Source organism: Euleptes europaea, chromosome 7 (assembly GCF_029931775.1).
Source record: "Euleptes europaea isolate rEulEur1 chromosome 7, rEulEur1.hap1, whole genome shotgun sequence".
NCBI lineage: Eukaryota > Metazoa > Chordata > Lepidosauria > Squamata > Sphaerodactylidae > Euleptes > Euleptes europaea.
Window position 1 is genome coordinate 31,010,363 of NC_079318.1, and position 20,292 is coordinate 31,030,654.

A 20,292-nucleotide genomic window follows, 5' to 3' on the forward strand; every position below is an offset into this window, starting at 1 on the left:
CCTGTTCTCAGTCTGGAAAAGGAGGGAGTTTTAATTTGCTGTGCTTGTCATGAGTAAGGCAATACTTCATGAATGAAAATCATATGAGGGACATAGCAGGTAATATCCTGAAAAGCATTTACCCACCACTACCCTGCAAGCCTATTTATATAAAGGAACTTAAAGATGGCAATCCAATTTATAGATCAATTGTCATCCCAAGAGCGCAAAAGTTAAGAAGTTTAATCTGCATTTCTCACACAGAGGCTTAATTAATTACAATGGGTTACGAACAATAGGAAATATGTACTCAGAGCCCGCATTAATTTCATGTGTAGCTTTGCAGCACTGTTTCCCCATTCATGTCCAAAAGGGGGGGAAAGGAGCTGAACTCTTGTACTATCCCAAGAGATTATTGCATCAAAATGGCCTCTGCCGTCTCTGGATTCTATGACATTCCACATAAGGAAATCACAAAGAGAGCAGTGTTTCCCTCGCAATTTGCAAATGTACTTACCATAAAAATCAGCTATCTGATCACAATAAGCTCACCTGGAAATAATTTTGTACTGAACGAAAGCTGCCATGACGAAAGGTCAACCCTGGGACAAAAAAGCTCATGTTGCCGTAGTTATGTCAGTTATGTTAATTGTACTGTTCCAGACGTGTTAAGCTTTGCATATGCAGCAAATGAGCAAATCTGGCCTAGATCTAATTCTGCGGCCTTGAAAGGGCACAGAATCAATTGCAGAGGACTTGACTTTATGAACGGTGATATAACTGGATGCAAAACATGATATGTAATTACACTAGTTCAACAGCATGAAGCAAAGTTTTACATGGGGGGAGGGGAGCAACTCATTTATGCAACTAATCTTACAACCATAAATCAGCCACCTATCTAAACAGAACTTCAGCTTTGACAAGTAAATGTGAAGATAGAAGAACACAAACATGGAGTTTAATTTGGAAGACAGATTACCACTCAAAGCATGTAAGATGGAACAGACTGGACGGCAGGTGACCCTGTTTGGGCTTCCAGAGTGCTTAATATCTACCGTGATTCTGAAGTGTGGTTGCACCAAATGGGAACAATAATCACAGTGATATTAAGTCCATTTTTTGTGTGAACAAAGGTTGCCCAAAAGCCCAACATAACCACAGCTGATTTCAGAAAAAGGAAGCTTCTCAAAACTGAGGGGATTAGTCAAAAGAAAGATGAAAGGATGGAAAAAGAGGGTCAAATCCCTTCAGGATGCTTGAAAATTATTAATATCAACAGTTAAAAGAAATAAAATTATTAATATCTACAATAATGGAAACTTAGGTAAAAAGTACACTGAAGAGTAGGAAAAGTACCATCCAAACCAAGCCAAAGTTACATGCATACATAACAGGGTATCTTACCAAGAGTGGTACTCGTCTATTTTTAGTTGCTGGCTTCATCCTTCACGTAGAGCACAAAACAATCATCCTTTCAATTCTGTACATATAAAGTATCCAAGAGAGGCTGTCAGGGAGGAGGCAATTTTGCCTTTCAGACTGAGTCTATCCAAATAAATACAAATAAATTGTTTCACGGGCTCTGCTCTAAAAATCTGGGGCCATGTGATATGACTAAGCCAGCCACACATGCAAAGTGATCCTGCAGTAGGGATTATGGAAAATTACTGCAGCGACTAATAGCTAGGCCAACATTTAATTTCACCCCAGAGCACAGCAGTAGTAGAACAAAGTCGTCCATGAAATGACTCATTCCAAGTGACTTTATGGAGGACAAAATCTCAGTTCAAACTTCTGATGTTCAAAGGTTCGAGAAAGGAGTGCCAGTGGTAGTTTTTCATCCATGGGGGAAAAAAAGAATTCCCCTCCCTGAGGCAACCACATCATTTAGAATAGCAATGTAGGTTTAGCAGCAGTCATCTGATTTCCTTCGGCTACCAATTTGAGTTTGACAGCAGTCTTCAAGAAACTACCTATGTTGTCCAGTTTTGATTTGGGTAAAAAAAATAACTGCATCGTGAACATAGAGACTTTCCCTTTATATGTAAGCACATTATGAACATTTAAATGGCTACTCCTCCTATAACAAGACATTTCAATAGAAGTAAATGAAGCTTCAGCCTGACCTGGATAGCCCAGGCTAGCCTGATCTCGTCAGATCTCGGAAGCTAAGCAGGGTCAACCTGGGCAGGTACTTGGATGGGAGACTACCAAGGAATACCAGGGTCATGACGTAGAGGCAGGCAATGGCAAACCACCTCTGAACATCTCTTGCCTTGAAAACCCCCACCAGGGGTTGCCGTAAATTAGATTTGACTTGATAGCAAAAAAACAAAATAAAACACACACACACACACTTCAAGCTTCTAATGAATGCACTTTACTTCCTCACTATGCCCAGCAACTGGCAAGAAGGCCTCCCCTCGGAAACTGAAAGGCTTAAACTGTTATCAAGGACTTGGATATTCACAGCTGCTGAGATTGCTGGGCTACAAACAAATGGGAGGCCTAAGGTCTGTTGATGCATTTAATAGAGCCAGTTCTTTAATTACCATGAAGCACTTGAAGCTAAGAGAATTATTACAGACTATTCTCAGCAGTAAATAATGACCAATTCTGCAGATAATCTTCTAGTGCTCAACACTACTGACTGAATGTTAGTGTATGCAAATAAATAGTCAATTAGCCCCTGAATTTCAGTTCATATTATTAAGTCCCCCCCCCCCAGCAATGATGTTCCAATGCTGCTTGATTGTGACCTTTCCCTTGAGGTAGACTTGGAGCTTCAGAGCTTTTTACCACTACCACCCCCAAACAGTACAGGCTCTATTTGCATTTACTGCTGTTCGTCAATACAACTGTCACAAATAGGGTTGCCAACCTCCAGGTGGCGGCTGCAGATCTCCTGCTATTGCAACTGATCTCCAGCGGATAGAGATCAGTTCATCTGAAGAAAATGGCTGCTTTGGCAATTGGGCTCTATGGCATTGAAGTCCTTCCTCTCCACAAACCCCGCCCTCCTCAGGCTCCACCTCAAAACCCTCCAGGGACCTGGAAACCCTAGTCATCAGTGTGATTCTATGGGGCTGGATATTACATCTCTGCTCCACTAATGGCAGAGCTTTTCTCATTGATCTACTTAGAACATTTTATGCCACCTCTCTAGGGAACCTGCCTGAGGCAGCTTACAAATTAAAATAATAAAAATATTAAAAGACATTAATTAAAAAGCCACCATCTTGTAATACTTTAGAAATGCTCATGAATTATCTGCATGACTGTCTGACAGCACCTCCCGTCCTGTTGGCAAGCTGATGAAGGTCTTCGACCGAAACATGCATGTACTTGCTATCAGTTGCTGTTTGAAGAATGCTGCTTATCTCTTAAAAGTTTAATATGATTGCACAGTCTGTGATATACATATTGAACTCACTACTGTATGCTGTTTGTAAAACTTGTTTGTAAAACTAGTTCTTGGTGCTTTTTGTGTTTGCACAGTTTGTGCTGCACATGTTGTTACGAGGCTTTTTTAGCCTATTGAAAGTCCTCCATGCGGGGTTATTCTTTCATGTTTATGCTTTTGTTTTATTATCATTGTTGGCCTGGTGAGGCTACTTCTTAGTTAATTGCCATTATTTATAGCTTCAAGCCCTGCGTGGCAGCTCATAAATTACTACTAAATATTTCCCAATTAATTTTCATTGCTTTAAGCCCTGCGAGGCAGTTTTGTTCTTTGGTGGGTATGTCCAGCAACACGCCAGTTCATATAATGGGTTTCCCTTTGGAGTTGCATATATTAATTACCTAAGAAAATACAATTTTTACTCCAATAGCTTATTCTGCTTTTTCATTTTGTATAAATGAGCCACGTGCTGCTTTTTCCATTAGTCACCACTAAAAACCCAGCATAAAAACATGCACCATAAAAGCAGACCACCGACAGCCTAAAACAACCGTTTCCAGACTAAAATAGTGTTTTAAAAATCAAAATTCTAATTCAAAGCCTAGGTGAAGAGAACTGATTTGGCCTGGCACCTGCGAGAAAGCAACGTGTCACCTGGAGGGCCACAAGGGCATTCTGCAAGCAAGGTGCCACCACTGGAAAAGCCCTCTCTCTGGTTGCCACCCGCCTCACCTCTGGAGCCTGGGGCAGAGAGAGTAGGACTTGCGATGCAGATCTAAACTGGCAGGCTGGACTATACAGGAGGAGGTGGTCCTTCAGGTACCCTGGCCCCAAGCCGTTTAGGGCTTTAAAGGTTAAGAACCAGCCTTTTGAACTGTGCCCAGAAACAAATGGGCAGCCAGTGCAGATCTTTTGGCACCGGGGTGATACAATCTCTGTACTCCTCCCCGACAACAACCTGGCTGCAGCATTTTAGACAAGCTAAATACAGTAGTTCTCACTGAACAAACCCAATAAATGATACCTGAATTTTTTACCTTCTATCTCCATAAGTAAAAGAGCTAGGCATGTTTTTAAAAAATAAAAGTGGAACATTCAGGGAAGAGGTGTGCATAACTTATATTTCGAGGACAAAATATACAAATCAATATTTGACTGTTAGCTTTAAAGAAAACTTTCTTTCTTCCACACTTGCGCATACCAACACGTCCCACACCTAGACTTTTTGCACTTATCTCATCTTGCTTCCCCTGCAAATGAACCTGCAGCAGAACAACAGATCATGCTCCTGTCAAAAGAAATTCAATCTTCATTGTTTAATATTTGTATTTAAGCAGCATCTAGAGCAATATGAGCATATTATTGAGCCAATCTATCATGTGAGCTGTGTTTCAACTAAGAAGCTAAACCAGAAAAATGCCAACTATGTATTTCTCACTATTCTAATGACCTTCGCGTAATTGAGCCATATCTCAAGAAGTCTGATGCTTCTACCAAAATATTTACATAGCCAAATGGATGTATTTCATTCTAAATAGCACTGTAACTCCACCATGCTTTGTTTCTCATTTTAGATCACAGCTCATTTTCACAGTACTCTCCATACATGACTTCCCATGTTAATTAGTTGTACATTGTCAAAACACAGCCCATTCACATTTCTCCTCCTAATGGGTAAGTGGCCTTTGATTCAAACTATCATACTATGGGAGCTTGAGCCATTAGATTAATTCCATCAGGGTTTGGAACAAGCAAGGGCTGATAATTACATCATACATCAGTCAATGCGTGAGTCATTTCCATGCCTATATATGGTGAAAAAAAATGTAATGCATAAAGCATAATGCTGAGCCAAATTTATACGGACCTGACAGACCTATATAATCTGGAATTTGGATCTGCTGGGTATGCAAACACAAGTATCACTATCAACCAAGTCCATTGTTAGCATCAGTCCTCAGAGTGGGATCACTTGTCTTACAATGATGGTCCTTTCTGGGCATACAGGCTAAAAAAATGCCTTTGAGCTCTTTTGGTCTCAAATTTGCTCCTCGTTGGAAACATACAAAGACATATACCATTTTGTTGTAGGTGCAGAAGAAGCTTAGAAATGGTTTTAAATCAATTTTTTTACAAATATTCTTACCATTCTGAAAGATTATTTTTATGATGAAACAAAATGTTTTTTAAAAAACAACCCTGAAGGCATAAGTATATTACACATTACTGGTTGGTTGTTCTTTCAGTAGGGTCAAACTGTCAAAATGGTCAGTTTCCATTTGTCAAGCAAAAAGAAGTTCGTGGGCTCTTTAGAAATTGGTTTGAGTTTGCAGGAATGGAAACAGCTCTGGGAGAATGCCACCTAAAAACTAATGCTGATGAGTCTGAAAGAAATTTTGTGTGAAATACTTCTGCAGTAGTATCTTACACCTCACAAATTAGCAATTATATACAGAAAAATACCAGATGTAAGTTGGAGACGTGGTCACGGACAAGTAGATTTGACACAAGTTCAAAATACAATCTAGTGTAAAACGGATCAAGCTAAATGTTGGAAATGCTCAGACACAGAAGGAACCTTTTTCCATCAGTGGTGGATTTGTACAAAAAGCCAAAAATATTGGTGAATGATTCATCACCAACTACAGAAAATGTTTTGGGTGAATTTTGAACTAGAACCCAAATACATGTTGTTGGGTATGACCCCCCCCCCAACTGAACCCCACCTATAAAGAGCTCTACCAGTACGCAACTTCAACCACCAGAATTGTATATGCCAAATACTAGAAATCTAATACAATTCCCGACATCAGAGTGGAATAATAAACTTTCCAATTTTGCATTGATGGCCAAACTAACGCAACTGGTTAATATGAAATCAACAGATGAATTTGTGTTGAGATGGCAGCCTTTCTATGATTATTCTTTAGGTGGTAAATAAATTATTCAATAAGACTGAACGAAATTTAAAAGAGAATTTATAGAAGTATATACGATATATATGTTCAAGACATTTAATAGAAGATATGGTATTAGATCTTCTTAGGTTTTGCTGATGTCAAGGCTCAGTGGATGAAACATCTCTGCTCATTTTAGAAAATCTTGAAATGGAGTAATGTTTTGAATTATATAATATTTGGCAACATCTTTTCTCTCTATTTCCTTAAATTTAACCTTTGTGGAAGCTTGGAGGATGATGCATCTTCTATTTTATTTTTCCCCTCCCATTTTTTCCTTTCTCTATCCTTCTTATATAAAATAAAAATAATAATAATTAAAAAAAATACAATCTAGTGCAATCCTAAAGGGAGGGAGGTGACGGAGCAGAGGGAACAGACTGACCCCGACACCGGTGTATCTTGGAGATATGCCAGTGTAAGGGCCAGTTACGGCATCACAGGGTCCCAGCACAGCTGCACCACTTTCCTTTTAACCAGAAACACCAAGGATTGAACCTGGGACCTTCTGCATGCAAAGCAGATACTCTCTCACTGAGCCACAGCTCCTTGTAAATGATACTCTTAAATCCTGGGCAACAGAGCCAAACTGAAATACTGGAAGAAGTAAAGTCCATTCCTATGGTTCAAAACGGCCTGCTTAAAGCACGTGCCAAAAGATGTATATTGCTTTCTAGCCTCCTGGTTTTGCATGTAATGAGATTCTGTTCCTCTCGAATGATTACAAGAATGGACTCTCAGGAGAGTGTTGTATTCCAATCTTGCTTCGGCATTAAGCAAGCAAAATTGCCATATTAACACCAGTTATCCTTTCCAGGAGTCTGCGAATCTGAATTTCTGGCAGACTTCATGAAGCTCCTTTTATTTACATGACCTATGATTTATTTCCTCTGACCCCTTGGCACTACAGCTCACTCCAACTTATTCATGCCCATTGTGTGACCAGCACCCTTGGAGAACACAGATTTACAGCCATCAGGAGAGGCAAACCGCAGTTGGGGCTGAGAACTGAATCTCATTTGTCAAGGCTTGCTCTTCACAAGACTTTGGACTTTGCCCAGGATAAATCCTAGAAGCCAGAGGAGGTGAAGCTGAAGGGGTGACAACGGCAACCTGAAATTAGAAATGACTCCTGGGTTTCTAGTGCCATTCAGAGGTTTTTGATGTTGTTGTTTTAATCCTTGAATCTTCTGAAATGCATGCCAAGATGATGAGGTTTCATGAAACACAACAGATCCCTATCAATACCAGCAAGGCAGGGCTGCAACAGCTTTCTCATTTTTGTACGTAGCCTTGGTACACATATTAGGGCCCTTCTAGGGATTTATCTTCTCCAGGATGGGCTGCACAGATGTCACGGAATCACCCAGATTATGTCACCTTAGCAAGCTCTCCTATTCTTGCTGTTTTCCAGCAAGACTGTAGTTGCTAGGAAACAGTGCTCCTTACTCCCAGCAAGTGCTATTAGCAGGCCTGTTTTGTGTGTGTGTGTGGAAGGTAGCTGTGCCAATGCCATAGGCAGCTACTGGATGAGGCCTTGAATTCCTTGCCTCTGGAACAGAATATTGCTTGGAATATTGTTTGGAAAAGTACATACATTGAATAAATAAACAAAACAAGCTAGAACTCTTGGCCGTTTAATGTCTTGTTGCAAAACTATGAAATTGGTTTATGGACTGTCTTCATTCAAAACGTCGGCCATCTTTTTAATGTCATCAGTAAAGAAACGGCAGAAGGACTCACCGGCGCCGTTTATCGCGACCCGGTGCAGCCGTCCCTTGCCCAAAATGGAGCTGGCTGCTCCATGACCTTCTGGGCTGTTCCTCCCAACTGGTCGCATGGGCGGGAGGCTGTGCTCTGCCCACCCCGGCCATTTGAACCGCCTATGGGTGGCTTGGGGCGGGCCCATCACCGCATGCTGTGGTGATTTTTGATGGCGTGGGTGCGCCCGAGTGCCCACGCCTCCTGAGCCTATTTAAGGCCAGGCAGCACAGCCACCCTGCCTTGTTGTGACTGGCTCCAATGGAGGAAGGATCATTGGCGGGAGCAGCAGCAGCGGTACTTGGCTGAGCAACTGGGGGTGCACGGACCACTTGCAAGTGAGGCAGACAACCCAGTCGGGGCAAAGGAGCTCTGGCGGAGGTGTTTGGGCCTTTTATCGGCCTAGTTTTTTGCCATCCTTCAGAGCCAGGGACAACTGCTGGGTGGCGGCACACAAGCGATGCAACTCGCAAGTAGACTTGCGGATCCCGGCGTGTTGGGGATTGACCTTCCTCCACCCCCCTTTTAAATTTCCTGCCGATTTGGTGTGACGAGGTGGGTGATTTGAATTATGCCTGCTTATTGTTGGGGTGTTGGGCGAGCTGATACTGTGGTCTGCTTAGCATTTGGGGGTACTGGTTGCTGTTTGCTGCCCTTTTGCCATTAAGGTACACAAGTTTGCCTTCATGGTTGTGGCTTTTTGAAGTGGATTAAATAATAATTTAAAAATTCACAAAATCTTTTGTTTTTCTTTCTGTTAAATCGCCCCCACCACTTTGTGTTCTTATGCACGAGCCTTTTGGTTGATCATGACGTTCGCAATGAGTACAGGGGAGCCTGGGTCCCTGCCTGTTACCCAGGACACCGTTCTCAGATACCTTATTGACATGAAAGAGCACAACCTGTCACATAGGATAATGGAGCTTCACCTCGCTTTGTCTTTTTACAGCAAGGCTCATGGGTACTCTGACCCCTGCCATTACTTCATTAAAAAGGCATTGCAAGATTGGAAGCGGATTTCCCCCACCCCCCGGACACACATCGCCCTATAATCTACCAAATTATCCTGGTCTTGTTGCAACAGCTACCTGCTGTATGCCATTTCAAATTGGAATGTGTGATGTTCAGATCAGTCTTCATGCTTGCCTTTTGGGGGGCTTCTCATTGCAGTGAGTTAGTCTCCACTTCCAGCAAGGGCAAAACAGCCCGGGCTTTGGATGTAGAGGATGTTGTGTTAAAAAGTTCATCTTTGTGCATCACATTAAGAAAGTCCAAAATTTTAAAGACCGCACCAGCCGGTCAGCACTGCCCGATATCTGCCTTCAAGGCCTACAGGCAGATACGGCCACAAGCACTGAGCCCCTTGTTTATATACAGGGACTCATCACTTCTCACTAGGTTCCAATTTTTAGCTGTTTTGAGGTTCTGCCTGGAGGCTGCAGGCCTTCCACCCAAGAAATTTGGTACTCATTCATTTCGTATTGGGGCAGCTACCACCGCCAAGGAGTTTATCTAATGGGGACATCAGATCAATTGGCTGCTGGAGGTCAGCTGCCTTCAGGTCCTATATCCATAAACAATCTGACACAGGACTTGTATTATTACCTTTTTCTTTGTGTTTATTTGACTGGCGTGTTAAAGACAGTGTGGATCACATGACATAGCATAGTGCACTGGGCGGCCTTCCTCTGTCTGGGGAACTTCATCGGGATTGGAATGGGAGAGTAAGATCAGATGGATCGGCCTGCAAGGAATGTGGTGGAACTCCTTCTATGTCACGGTGGAGGGAAACATTCAGTGCTTTGGCTCTCCGGATGCATTGGTTATCCAGCTAGGAGAGAATGACCTACCTGATTGGAAGGGAATAGATCTGTCACTTTCAGTGGTCAGCGACCTGCGCCAGCTGCATTCCAGGCTTCCGAACACTTGCATTTTCTGGTTTCAACTTTTGGAGAGACAAATCTGGAGAAACACACTCTCGAGAGGATGGATTTCGCTGGAAAGAAGGTGTGCAGAGCTGTGGAGTGTTTTGAGGAAGCCAGAGGTGGCGTGGTGATTTGCCACCCGTGCATTTATTTCTGGCAGGAGGCTGTGTACCGCCCAGATGGAGTGCACCTGTCCACCTGGGGACAGGATCTGTGGCTACATGGCATTCAAGGATCCCTGTTTTGTTGGTTGTGCCAATGAGAGCTTTTGGCGGTTTTGGCATCGGGTTGGATCCAATACTGGGAAGATGTGTCTGCGTACTTGCCTTCCTCTCTGATGGGGACCCCTATAAGGGGTCTTGGGATGGAGCTTACAGGGAATGCCCAGCTCGGGTGCTGTCGCTGGGCTCCATTCCCAGGTGGCGTAGGAACCACTCAGAGATTTATGTCCTAACGGTACCACTGTTACACCACTCTGGTTGCTGCCCCAATATTCGGGTTGGGGGGGTTTCATTGGGTGACAGGGTGATCACTTAATGCTCGGATCCACCCCTTATGCCTTGCCAAAATGCTCCTTGTCTGTTGTAGCCAATAAAAGCTGTGGCCTTGTTTTTACCCAACACGTTGTTTGCTTTGTATCTGTTCATCATTTTGGGGTGGGGGAAACAGCTCTTGCGCCTGGGTCTGCGATTACTGTTCAGTAAATGACCACATGTGTTGGACACTAGGACACCATCAGCATTTCAGTTTCTATAAACCTTTTTCCTAAATCATTGAACTTCACATACCACAATTTATAACCCTGTCAACAAATGCCATAAACCAAGGACACCGTGGCAGCAATAACTGAGGCTGCAACAGATACCAAGCACTGTATACATGCATTACTTAACTGTGCAGGTTTTTCCGGCTTCATTTATAGAAACAACCCTCAAATTCTGGGCAAAAACGGGTGACGCGGGTGAAGCCACAGCTGCGTTACATTCCCCAGTGAAGTTTCTAAGCATAATTTTTGTTGTTGTTTTGTTCCCGAGAGGTTAGACTAATTTCACAGCACATGAGCGGGAGGGTGAACTGGGCTGCCAGACATCACAGAATGTGACAGGTAAGTGCTTACGCGTGTTTATGATATATGTTTCATTATCTCAAATAGGAAAAGCAGATACTTAAGAGGTGGATTTCTAAAATGATGAGGATGACTTACACATTCTATGCAATATGATACCATAATTTTCTCCACGGAGGTAATTGCAGTGGAAGCTAAGCATTTAATGACCTATTTGAAGACATAACAAAGTATTCCTTTACTGGCAAAGAAGCCACAATCCCCCCCCCCTCAAATGTTATTTGCTAGGTAAATTAATAGTGGGTTCAAAGACTAAAGAAATCTTGTTTTAATGGAAGGGTCTGTAGGAATTCATCTGCAATGCTCCAAAAGCATTGAAATATGAAAACTTCTGTTCTCCATTTAACAATGAGTAGAGATTTAAAAAAAAAATCACAAACATTAGAGGTGAAGCTGAATTTGGCATTTCTATAACACTTAAACCGGATAATTTAACAATGTTTTTCTCACTGATGGAGATGCTAGTAAATCTGCTGCCTTAATGCGTGCCATTATCATCTTTGTTGTTTTTGCTTTCATTTGACTGTAAAGAGCTAGCTGCTGCAGAAAATCAGCAGCCGGCGCTTCAGGTGGGCAGCTTGACATTTTGAACATGCTAGCAGAAGATGATATTATGTTCCATGGGCAAAACCCGGGTTGCAGAGAAAGGATGTGCTCCAAGCACTAATACCGTGATTAGAGCAGGCTATACCAAGCAACTAGCCCCACATCATTCCCCCTTGCAGCATGTAGCAGAAAAGGTGAAATTAGCCCTGTTCATAAGTTGCAGCGAGCACATGTACAATCCATGTACAGGGTATACTTGATTTTCCTTTATTAATGCGTCGAGTTATTCTCCTGTAACATCCAATGAATGTACAGCAAAATGTGTGATTGAAGCTGTACGTTCATCCAGGTACTGGTCCCCGGTTTCATTTCTAAAGTGAACACACGTTGGCTGTTACAAACAAATTTTAAGAACGTACATAAAGGATGTACATGTGTTCACTGTAACTTGTCAATAGGGCTACTTGAATCCAGAGGAGACTTAACTGTTTTCTTAGTGAAACTGGATATAAATGTTGTCTGTGGAACAGGCAGAGAGGGTGGAGAGCAAGTGTGCTGTAGTGGTTAGAGAGACAGACTAAGATTTGGGAGACCTGGATTCAAATCCTCACTCTGCCATAAAAGCTTGCTGGGTGAACACATGAAGCTGCCTTATACTGAATCAGACCATCAGTCCATCAAAGTCAATGTTGTCTACTCAGACTGGCAGCGGCTCTCCGGGGTCTCAGGCAGAGGTCTTTCACATCACCTACTTGCCTAGTCCCTTTAACTGGAGATGCCGAGGATTGAACCTGGGACCTTCTGCATGCCAAGCAGATGTTCTGCCACTGAGCCACAGCCCCTCCTTGGACCAGTCACCTTGGACCAGTCACACACTCTCAGCCTAAGCTACCTCACAGGATTGTTGTGAGGATAAAGTGGAGGAGCAGAGAATGATTTAAGCTGCCTTGGATAGCCATTGGGGAGAAAGGTGGGGTAAAATGAACTAAATATATAAACAGATAAAAGTGTGGCTGAAAGTACTGATCACCCATTTTCCCTTGTTACCTTTAGGAGGATGGGGCCCGATCCCCATTGTCTATTTGTGTAAGAGTTTTGATTATATTTGTTTCTAACCATGATAATGGTCAATAATCCGTGTGACTTGCTACACATAGAACAGAGATGATAACCAAAGAAGTAACCAAAAGCAGTACAGAGTGAAGTATATTCCTTACTTCGGGTTCTAGAATCCCCTCCAAGACCCCCCAAACTATTTTTTCATAGCAAGGATGGCTAGAACATGTTCTAGAAAACAGCTCCTGGAGGACTGTTAAAGTGCATATTCAACCATTTGCTTTTTTTAACAACAGCGTTAAAGGTTGAATCACCTCAGCAGAAAGGTTTCAAAGGGAGACTCCAACCAGCGGCTGATGAATTGGAATTTATATGTAGATAGGACTGGGACTCAGCAGGGATTTGGGATAGATACCCCACTTCTCCACATGAGCGGCGGAGGCTAATCTGGTGAACTGGATTTGGTTCCCTGCTCCTACACACGAAGCCAGCTGGGTGACCTTGGGCCAGTCACACTCTCTCAGCCCCACCCACCTCACAGAGTGTCTGTTGTGGGGAGGGGAAGGGAAGGCAATTGTAAGCCAATTTGATTCTGCCTTAAGTGGTAGAGAAACTTGGCATATAAAAACCAACTACTCCTCCTCCTCTTCCTCCTCCTCCTCTTCTTCTTCTTCTTCTTCTTCATTGTTCACATTCATCTAGCTTGGAAGCGATACACAATGGTTGGAAGTGGTCCACACTAGTGGTATATCCTAGTTGGAAGTGGCCCATACCTCCCCAGAGTGGTTTGATTGGTCTTGTTTTTATCTGGCTACATTTAGGAAGGTAGCAAGACAGTTCTGTTTCAGAGGGCGTTCGAAGGAGAGTGAACTGTTGGCAGATCTTGCTCTGTAGTTTTACACCTGTATGTGTTTTTATCTGTTAATGGACTCTTATGTTTTGTGTCCTTACAACATGTTGCTGCATTGTCTTGAGTTCAAGAAAATAAGATGGGATATAAATGCTTTTAAGTAAATAAACAAATCTGTGTTTTGGAATGTAATGCCACACACTTCAGGTTCGATCCAGACTAAATTTTCCACTAATGGAAGGGTTGGAGTAACTTCCACCAATTCTCCCTTCCTGCTGCAGACAATCAATTTGCCTCTCATGCTGTTTGTGAGGGTCCCCCATTCCCCAGGAGGAGCATTTCGAGATGGTCTATGAACTGCAGTGGGAAGAAGGGAGGCAGGGATCCACTGACACAAGTGCCTTGAATAAGCAGAAAATTTAGTCTGGATCCAACCTCTTGTCTAGGAAACTACCTTTCTTTGCTCCTCCTGCCCTTCTATGTTTGTAGACCAGAGTATAAATCTCTCTGCCAACTGAACATAATATTTCCTTCTCTGGCAAAATCAACTGTGTTTATGTTTTGTCAATCTTTAAGGTAACACAAGACTCTTTCTTATTTTGATTGCAGCAAACCAATGCAGCTACTCCTCTGGCATTTTATTTTTGTTCATTTTGTGGCAACTGCAATGCTTCAAAGTTGTGAACCACCAAAAGTCCTTAGAAAAAAATATGATGCCAAATAAACTACAGCACTCCCGGGCTAATTAGTTTTAAGACAAAGAATTACAGCTATAAACACTCCTCAAGCTATATTATACCTTAATACATGCTGCACTCATGCCTGCCTTGAAAATTATTTTCCAAAATTGCCTTCAATAATACAGGCGAACATGAATTCACGTATACAGATCTCAGAAAACAGCTGTGATGGAAAACTGGTTACCGATCGATTTTTCAGTAGCCCTATATGTGAATTTACTCACGAGACTATAGTGGACAGTGATTAGAAGTTTCATTCCAGCCTGTCCCAGAAGACATGTAGGCTGCAAGCTGAAGGACTACAATAAATTTGGTACCATTGTAGAGAAGAGTTTGTCCCACATATTGCATGTAGATCAAATAACTGACAGCTTTATGAAATTTGTAACCCACTGAGCAAAAGTGTGTAAAGAGAAATCACAGTAATTGAATTGACAACTTGGTCGATGTACGCAGAGGACAGAGCGGAGATGAACACAAGGCAGTTGGGTTTGGCCACATGAGATGGTCTGATACATTTTAAAAGACAGAGAGTTGTTATGGCATTCACCTTGACAAGACACGTTATAGCTTTAGCTAAGAAATCCTGCAGGTTTTCATTATGTGCTGAGCTCATCCAAATAACAGGAATATATTCAGGCAGATAAGAAGAGAATGTTCTTAATTAGTAAGAAACAGTAAACAGTCCTTGAAAATGAATTTGAGGCTCTCCGCTGAAGGCAGTGCTGAATATGTGGCCTTTAACATTAGCTTGATAAAGGGGTATTATCAAATATTACTAAATATTTTGCAGTAAGTTTAGATCTGGGGGAGTCTCAAACCCATTTAAGGAGTCTCAAACCCGCTTACAATCACTTTCCCTTCCTCTCCACACAACAGACACCCTTCCAGCCTTTCCACCCCCACCCCACAGCATACTATTAACTATTTAGTACAAGTGGGGACCCACAAGGAATCGTGGAGGCACCTTATCCTCCTCCCACTATTTTTTCTTTCCCTTCCCTAGCAGCCCCCCTAGCCACTACACCTCACTGTCTTTCATGGTGTGGCTGCTGCTGATCAGTAGCATGCAGCCAGGCCTGGGTGAGTCACATGAGATGCACGGTAGCAAGCCATCCCATGGTTGCTTCTGACCCTGGCTCTGATTAATCTCCCCTCAAAGGCCGAAACAACCCTGGAAAAAGCCCTGCCCCCATCCCTCCACCAAGGGTGCAAGGCTGGCAATACTGTTGTGGTTGCCTAACAACAGCCACTGTGGGCATTAATGTCTTCAAGTTATATGCACTCCTTTTATTATTTTAAAGATTTCACATTTTCCTGCACACTTGAAGCTTTTCTCAGGTCTGTAGAAAGGACTGGTCTTGTCTGTCCGTAGCTCCTCCACCCCTGGATTTATTGATCCACAAATGAGGCCACATTGAGAATTAGCTAATTTAGTGCTGTAGCTTAGTTCTAATCCTGAATAGGCCCATAAAGTCAGAGCAGTGGCTCCCAAAGTGGGCAGTACCACCCCCTGGGGGGAGGTGGGATTACTGAGGGGGGCACTAAGTGGCAAGGGGGCAGCAGGGGACACCAGAGGTGGGCCCCTTCAACTGTGTTGTTCACTAATTTACAATAGATCAGGATATGGCACCTTGCTGTCAAATTTGGTGGAAACTATCAGCATTTTTTTCCAGTCTTTGAATAGTTGGTACCACTGGATCAAGTTAGTCAGTTTTGTCGAATAAATTTCAACTAAAACGTTTTAATTTGATTTTGAATAGATGTGCAATTAATTGTTACTGTTTTGAAAGTTTATTGTTCTCTTCTTTAGTGCATCATGCAAACCCCTATTTTGAATAATGCTTTTTATAGGATAGGGCAGGGCTGCTGGGGTTGAGTTTGTGGAACCAAGGGGGTGGTGGCCTGAAAAATTTGGGAACCACTGAGTCAGAGGGAGCTCTGGAGCAGCATGCACTGAAGTGCAAACGGCTGCTAGTGAAAGGAGAAATCACACACAGATATACACTAAACATATATGAAAGCACCTTGCGCACATGCACAGGCTTTTCTGTACATGTGCACAGTTTTCTCCAGTTCTGAGGCCCTGTATTTTCCTGAGTAGGTTGTGTCATTATCACTGGCATGCCCTCTGTTTCTTTCATTTATGCTTTCCTTTCCCCAAAACATACAGCAGACCAGAGGGCAAAGCTGCTTCCTCTTCAATTGTGACAGCACCAGCAACAATGCTCAGAGGGTGGTGGAGTCCCCGTCTTTGGAGGTCTTTAAGCAGAGGCTAGATGGCCATCTCTCGGGAATGCTTTGATTGTGGGATCCTGCATGGCGGGGAGAGGGTTGGGGTCACTGGGGATGTGGGGGGAGGTAGTTGTTAATTTCCTGCATTGTGCAGGGGGTTGGACTAGATGACCCTGGTGGTCCCTTCCAACTCTATGATTCTATGATTCTAAACAGCAATGCGGCAAGTCTCAGCACACTGTCCACTGCTGCCAAGAGACTGGTTGACCAAACTTACCTTGCTATGTGTGCGGCACATAAGGCAGTCACATTCAAAACAATATTGACGCTTCAGTTGTTGCTGGCGTTCAGTGCTGGGCATCATGGTGTCAATGTAGCTGATGGTGAGCTGCACACAACCAACCAGGGGAAAGAGTTATATTTTGACAAAGAGACTGTATTATATGTAATAGCTATACGTACTGTTAAACATCCTAGTCAGAGACAACTACAACAGATTTTTAATTCCACAAGGGATTCTTAATTGTATAATCATCCATGAATGATAACAGAACAGCCTTATCCAGGCATAGCACTAGATTACGTCTCTTACTCCAAGTGAGGCAAAGACAATTTTACCAAGATAATACAGGGAAATCTTTTGCGTGACAGCTCGAACCAGCAGGTTTTCATCCTATACCTTGTTCCCACTCATGTTCTTCTTCATCTGATGCGAAGGTGGTCGTCTGCTGTGGAGTTTGTTCCTCTCATGCTAAGCACTTTGGGGTTCTTTAAAAGACATTAGTCATGCATGAAAGGAAGTGTCTAACACAGGGGATGCACTCCCCACAGTGAAAGATCATCTCCTCAATGGATGAAGAATAGCGCAAGCAGAAACAAGATACAGGGTCTAATTCATAGCTGCTAAAAAACTCATTGATGTTTCCACAAGAATGATTTGCCCTGAGTTTAATGCTGTTGGGAAGTGAATTTTTACCTGTTTCCCCACAGCCACATGGTACATTTATTGACCTCCCAGAGTTTCTCCAGCTTTCCTTCCAGCGTTTCCAAACCTGCTTTGTTCCAATGTTTGGGGAAAGATCACCTGGCTGCCACGTGTGTGGGCAAGTTTGGATTTTCTAGGTCTTGCCTACACAGCAGCCATTTCCCCACAATGATGATTTTTGTCTCCCCATCGCCATGGCTTTTTTCTTTCTTTCTTTTTTAAATCAGCAATTTAATAGCATTATATCGATGTACCTTTATACCGATGCTGTTTCTATTCTTAAAAAAGTCTCTAGCCACTTTCGCTGCAGACATAAGGAAATATCTCCACAAGGAAAGAAGCTAGAAGTTTACTTTTTTAAATGAAAGCTCAGAATCCAGAGAACATGATTGGCAATTGAATAGTGTTATATTGATGTACAGTTAGGCTAACAGAAGCACAATGGTATTATCAATATAACACTGTTCAATTGCTGATTTAAAAAAACAGAACACCTGCTGTGTGAAACTATGCAAGCCTGGCTTTGAGTGGAAGCCACCAACATTTGAATGTTTTACATAGTGGTGTTTGGAAAGCTTGAGAGTCAATGTACATGCACACAGGCTTCTATAGCTCCCAAACACTGCATGTTCAAGCAAGCTGCATATTTATTGGATAGGTGGCATTCCCTCCATTTTGGGTATCAGCATTACAGTGATTAATGTTGAACTAGGACTTGGGAGAGGGGAATTCCGCTCTGCTATGAAGGTAACTAAATTACCTTGGGCAAGCTATGAGCTGTCAGCCTAACCTACCTCAAAGGGTTGTTATGAGGCTAAAATAGCATACATGCTATCATGTGTTTTTTAGGGGAAGACAATAACAAGAAAATATTTACAGGTAATGCATTCAGCAATGGTTCACTTAGGCGAACCAGAAGTACCTCTTGTGTTTTAACTGCATCCGTTCCTGGTTCAGTCAGATCTAGCCACAGAGATCCATGCCTTAGTTACATCTAGACTGAGCTACTGCAGTGCACTCTACTTGGGGCCACCCTTGAAAGTTGTTTGGAGGCTGCAGCTAGTGCAGAACACTGCAGCTAGACTGCTAGTTGGGGCCAGCTATAAGGAGTATGTGACCCTGATATTACAGCAATAACACTAGCTACTGATCCACTCTTGAGCCCAATTCAAGGTGTTGGTTTTGACCTTTAAAGCCCTACATGAACACATGAAGCTGCCTTATACTGAATCAGACCCTTGGCCCATCAAAGTCAGTATTGTCTACTCAGACAGGCAGTGGATCTCAATCTCCAGGGTCTCAAGCAGAGGTCTTTCACATCACCTACTTGCCTAGTCCTTTTAACTGGAATGCCGGGTGGGGATTGAACCTGGGACCTTCTGCATGCCAAGCAGATACTCTACCATTGAGCCACAGCCCCTCCCCTGGCTTGGGACCAGAGAATCTGAAGGACCGGCTTCTCCCATATTTTCCTGCCTGGGAATTTAGATCACCCATCAATTAAAGAAGCTGTTTGATAGGGACATGAAAGAGGGTCTTTTCAGTGGCTGTCCAGTGATTATGAAACAACCTTCCCAGGGAGGTGTGCCTGGCCCCCTCAATTTCAATCTTTAGGAGGCAGTTAAAGATGGTTTTATTTAGGACTGCATTTGGTCAAGTTGACTAGAAGTCCTGAGTTGCGATTTAAAATTTTATTTTATATTTTATTGATGTTGCAAGCTGCCTTGAGCTCCATAAGGAAGAAAAAAGGTAAAGGTAAAGGTCCCCTGTACAAGCACTGGGTCATTCCTGACCCACGAGGAGACGTCACATCCCAATGTTTACTAGGCAGACTTTGTTTGCGGGGTGGTTTGCCAGTGCCTTCCCCAGTCATCTTCCCTTTACCCCCAGCAAGCTGGGTACTCATTTGACTGACCTCAGAAGGATGGAAGGCTGAGTCAACCTTGAGCCGGCTACCTGAAACCAACTTCTGTTGGGATCAAACTCTGGTGGTAAGCAGAGCTTGGGACGGCAGTACTGCAGCTTACCACTCTGCGCCACGGGGCTCTTCCATAAGGAAGAAAGGCAGCTAATAAATGTTTTAAATAAATAAAAGCTGTGTGAGACAGTAAGGAGGGGAGAGGGGAAGACTGAATGTAAAAGCTGGTTGAACCCACCCCACTGTATAGTAACATTTATTACTGTTTCCATTAAATATCTTGAGGTCTCTTGATACAGCCTCAGTTCTTGTCAAACATTATCCATGCTGATGCTGAGAAAGGAATATCTGCTTTTACAAAATGTGATCCCCCACTTTCTGTTGAAGTTTCCTTTTTAAAAAAATCGTTAGCATTCTTCTTATTAGAGAAGGTTAATAAAAGGTTGTTGGATGGTGAACTTATTGTGCTAGACTGTCAGTTCTGATAACTCAAGAAGAGCATTAATTTAAAGATATGAAATGTGACAAGCATTGCCTAATAGGTTTTAATTCAGTACAGAGAGGTTTAAAATACCTGAGGTCCTCTAGTTATTACGTGAGTAGTGTATGCCGAACATGAAGATTTATAAAGTGCATAGGTAGCCACCCCAGGGGACCAGCAAAAAGTTGTTCTAGGAAATCCAACTGTGAATGGCAATTTGAACACTAATAGACTATTCAGAGTCACTGGAAGAAGTCTTTAGAGTGAGATCCAACTAGTAAATGGGGGGGGGGGGGGATTAAAATGTAGTAATAGTTCAGTTTCTCT

The 20,292-nt window shown here is 42.8% G+C and overlaps 1 protein-coding gene across 1 annotated transcript in view; it reads right to left on the minus strand.

The window, feature by feature from the left end:
* The window catches only part of SMYD3 (SET and MYND domain containing 3), a 436,856-nt gene that overhangs the window by 65,139 nt on the left and 351,425 nt on the right, over nt 1–20,292 (minus strand). The window contains exon 8 of the mRNA XM_056852870.1: nt 16,859–16,969. Coding sequence (XP_056708848.1) covers nt 16,859–16,969 — 111 coding nt within the window. The remainder of the gene's footprint in view (nt 1–16,858; nt 16,970–20,292) is intronic.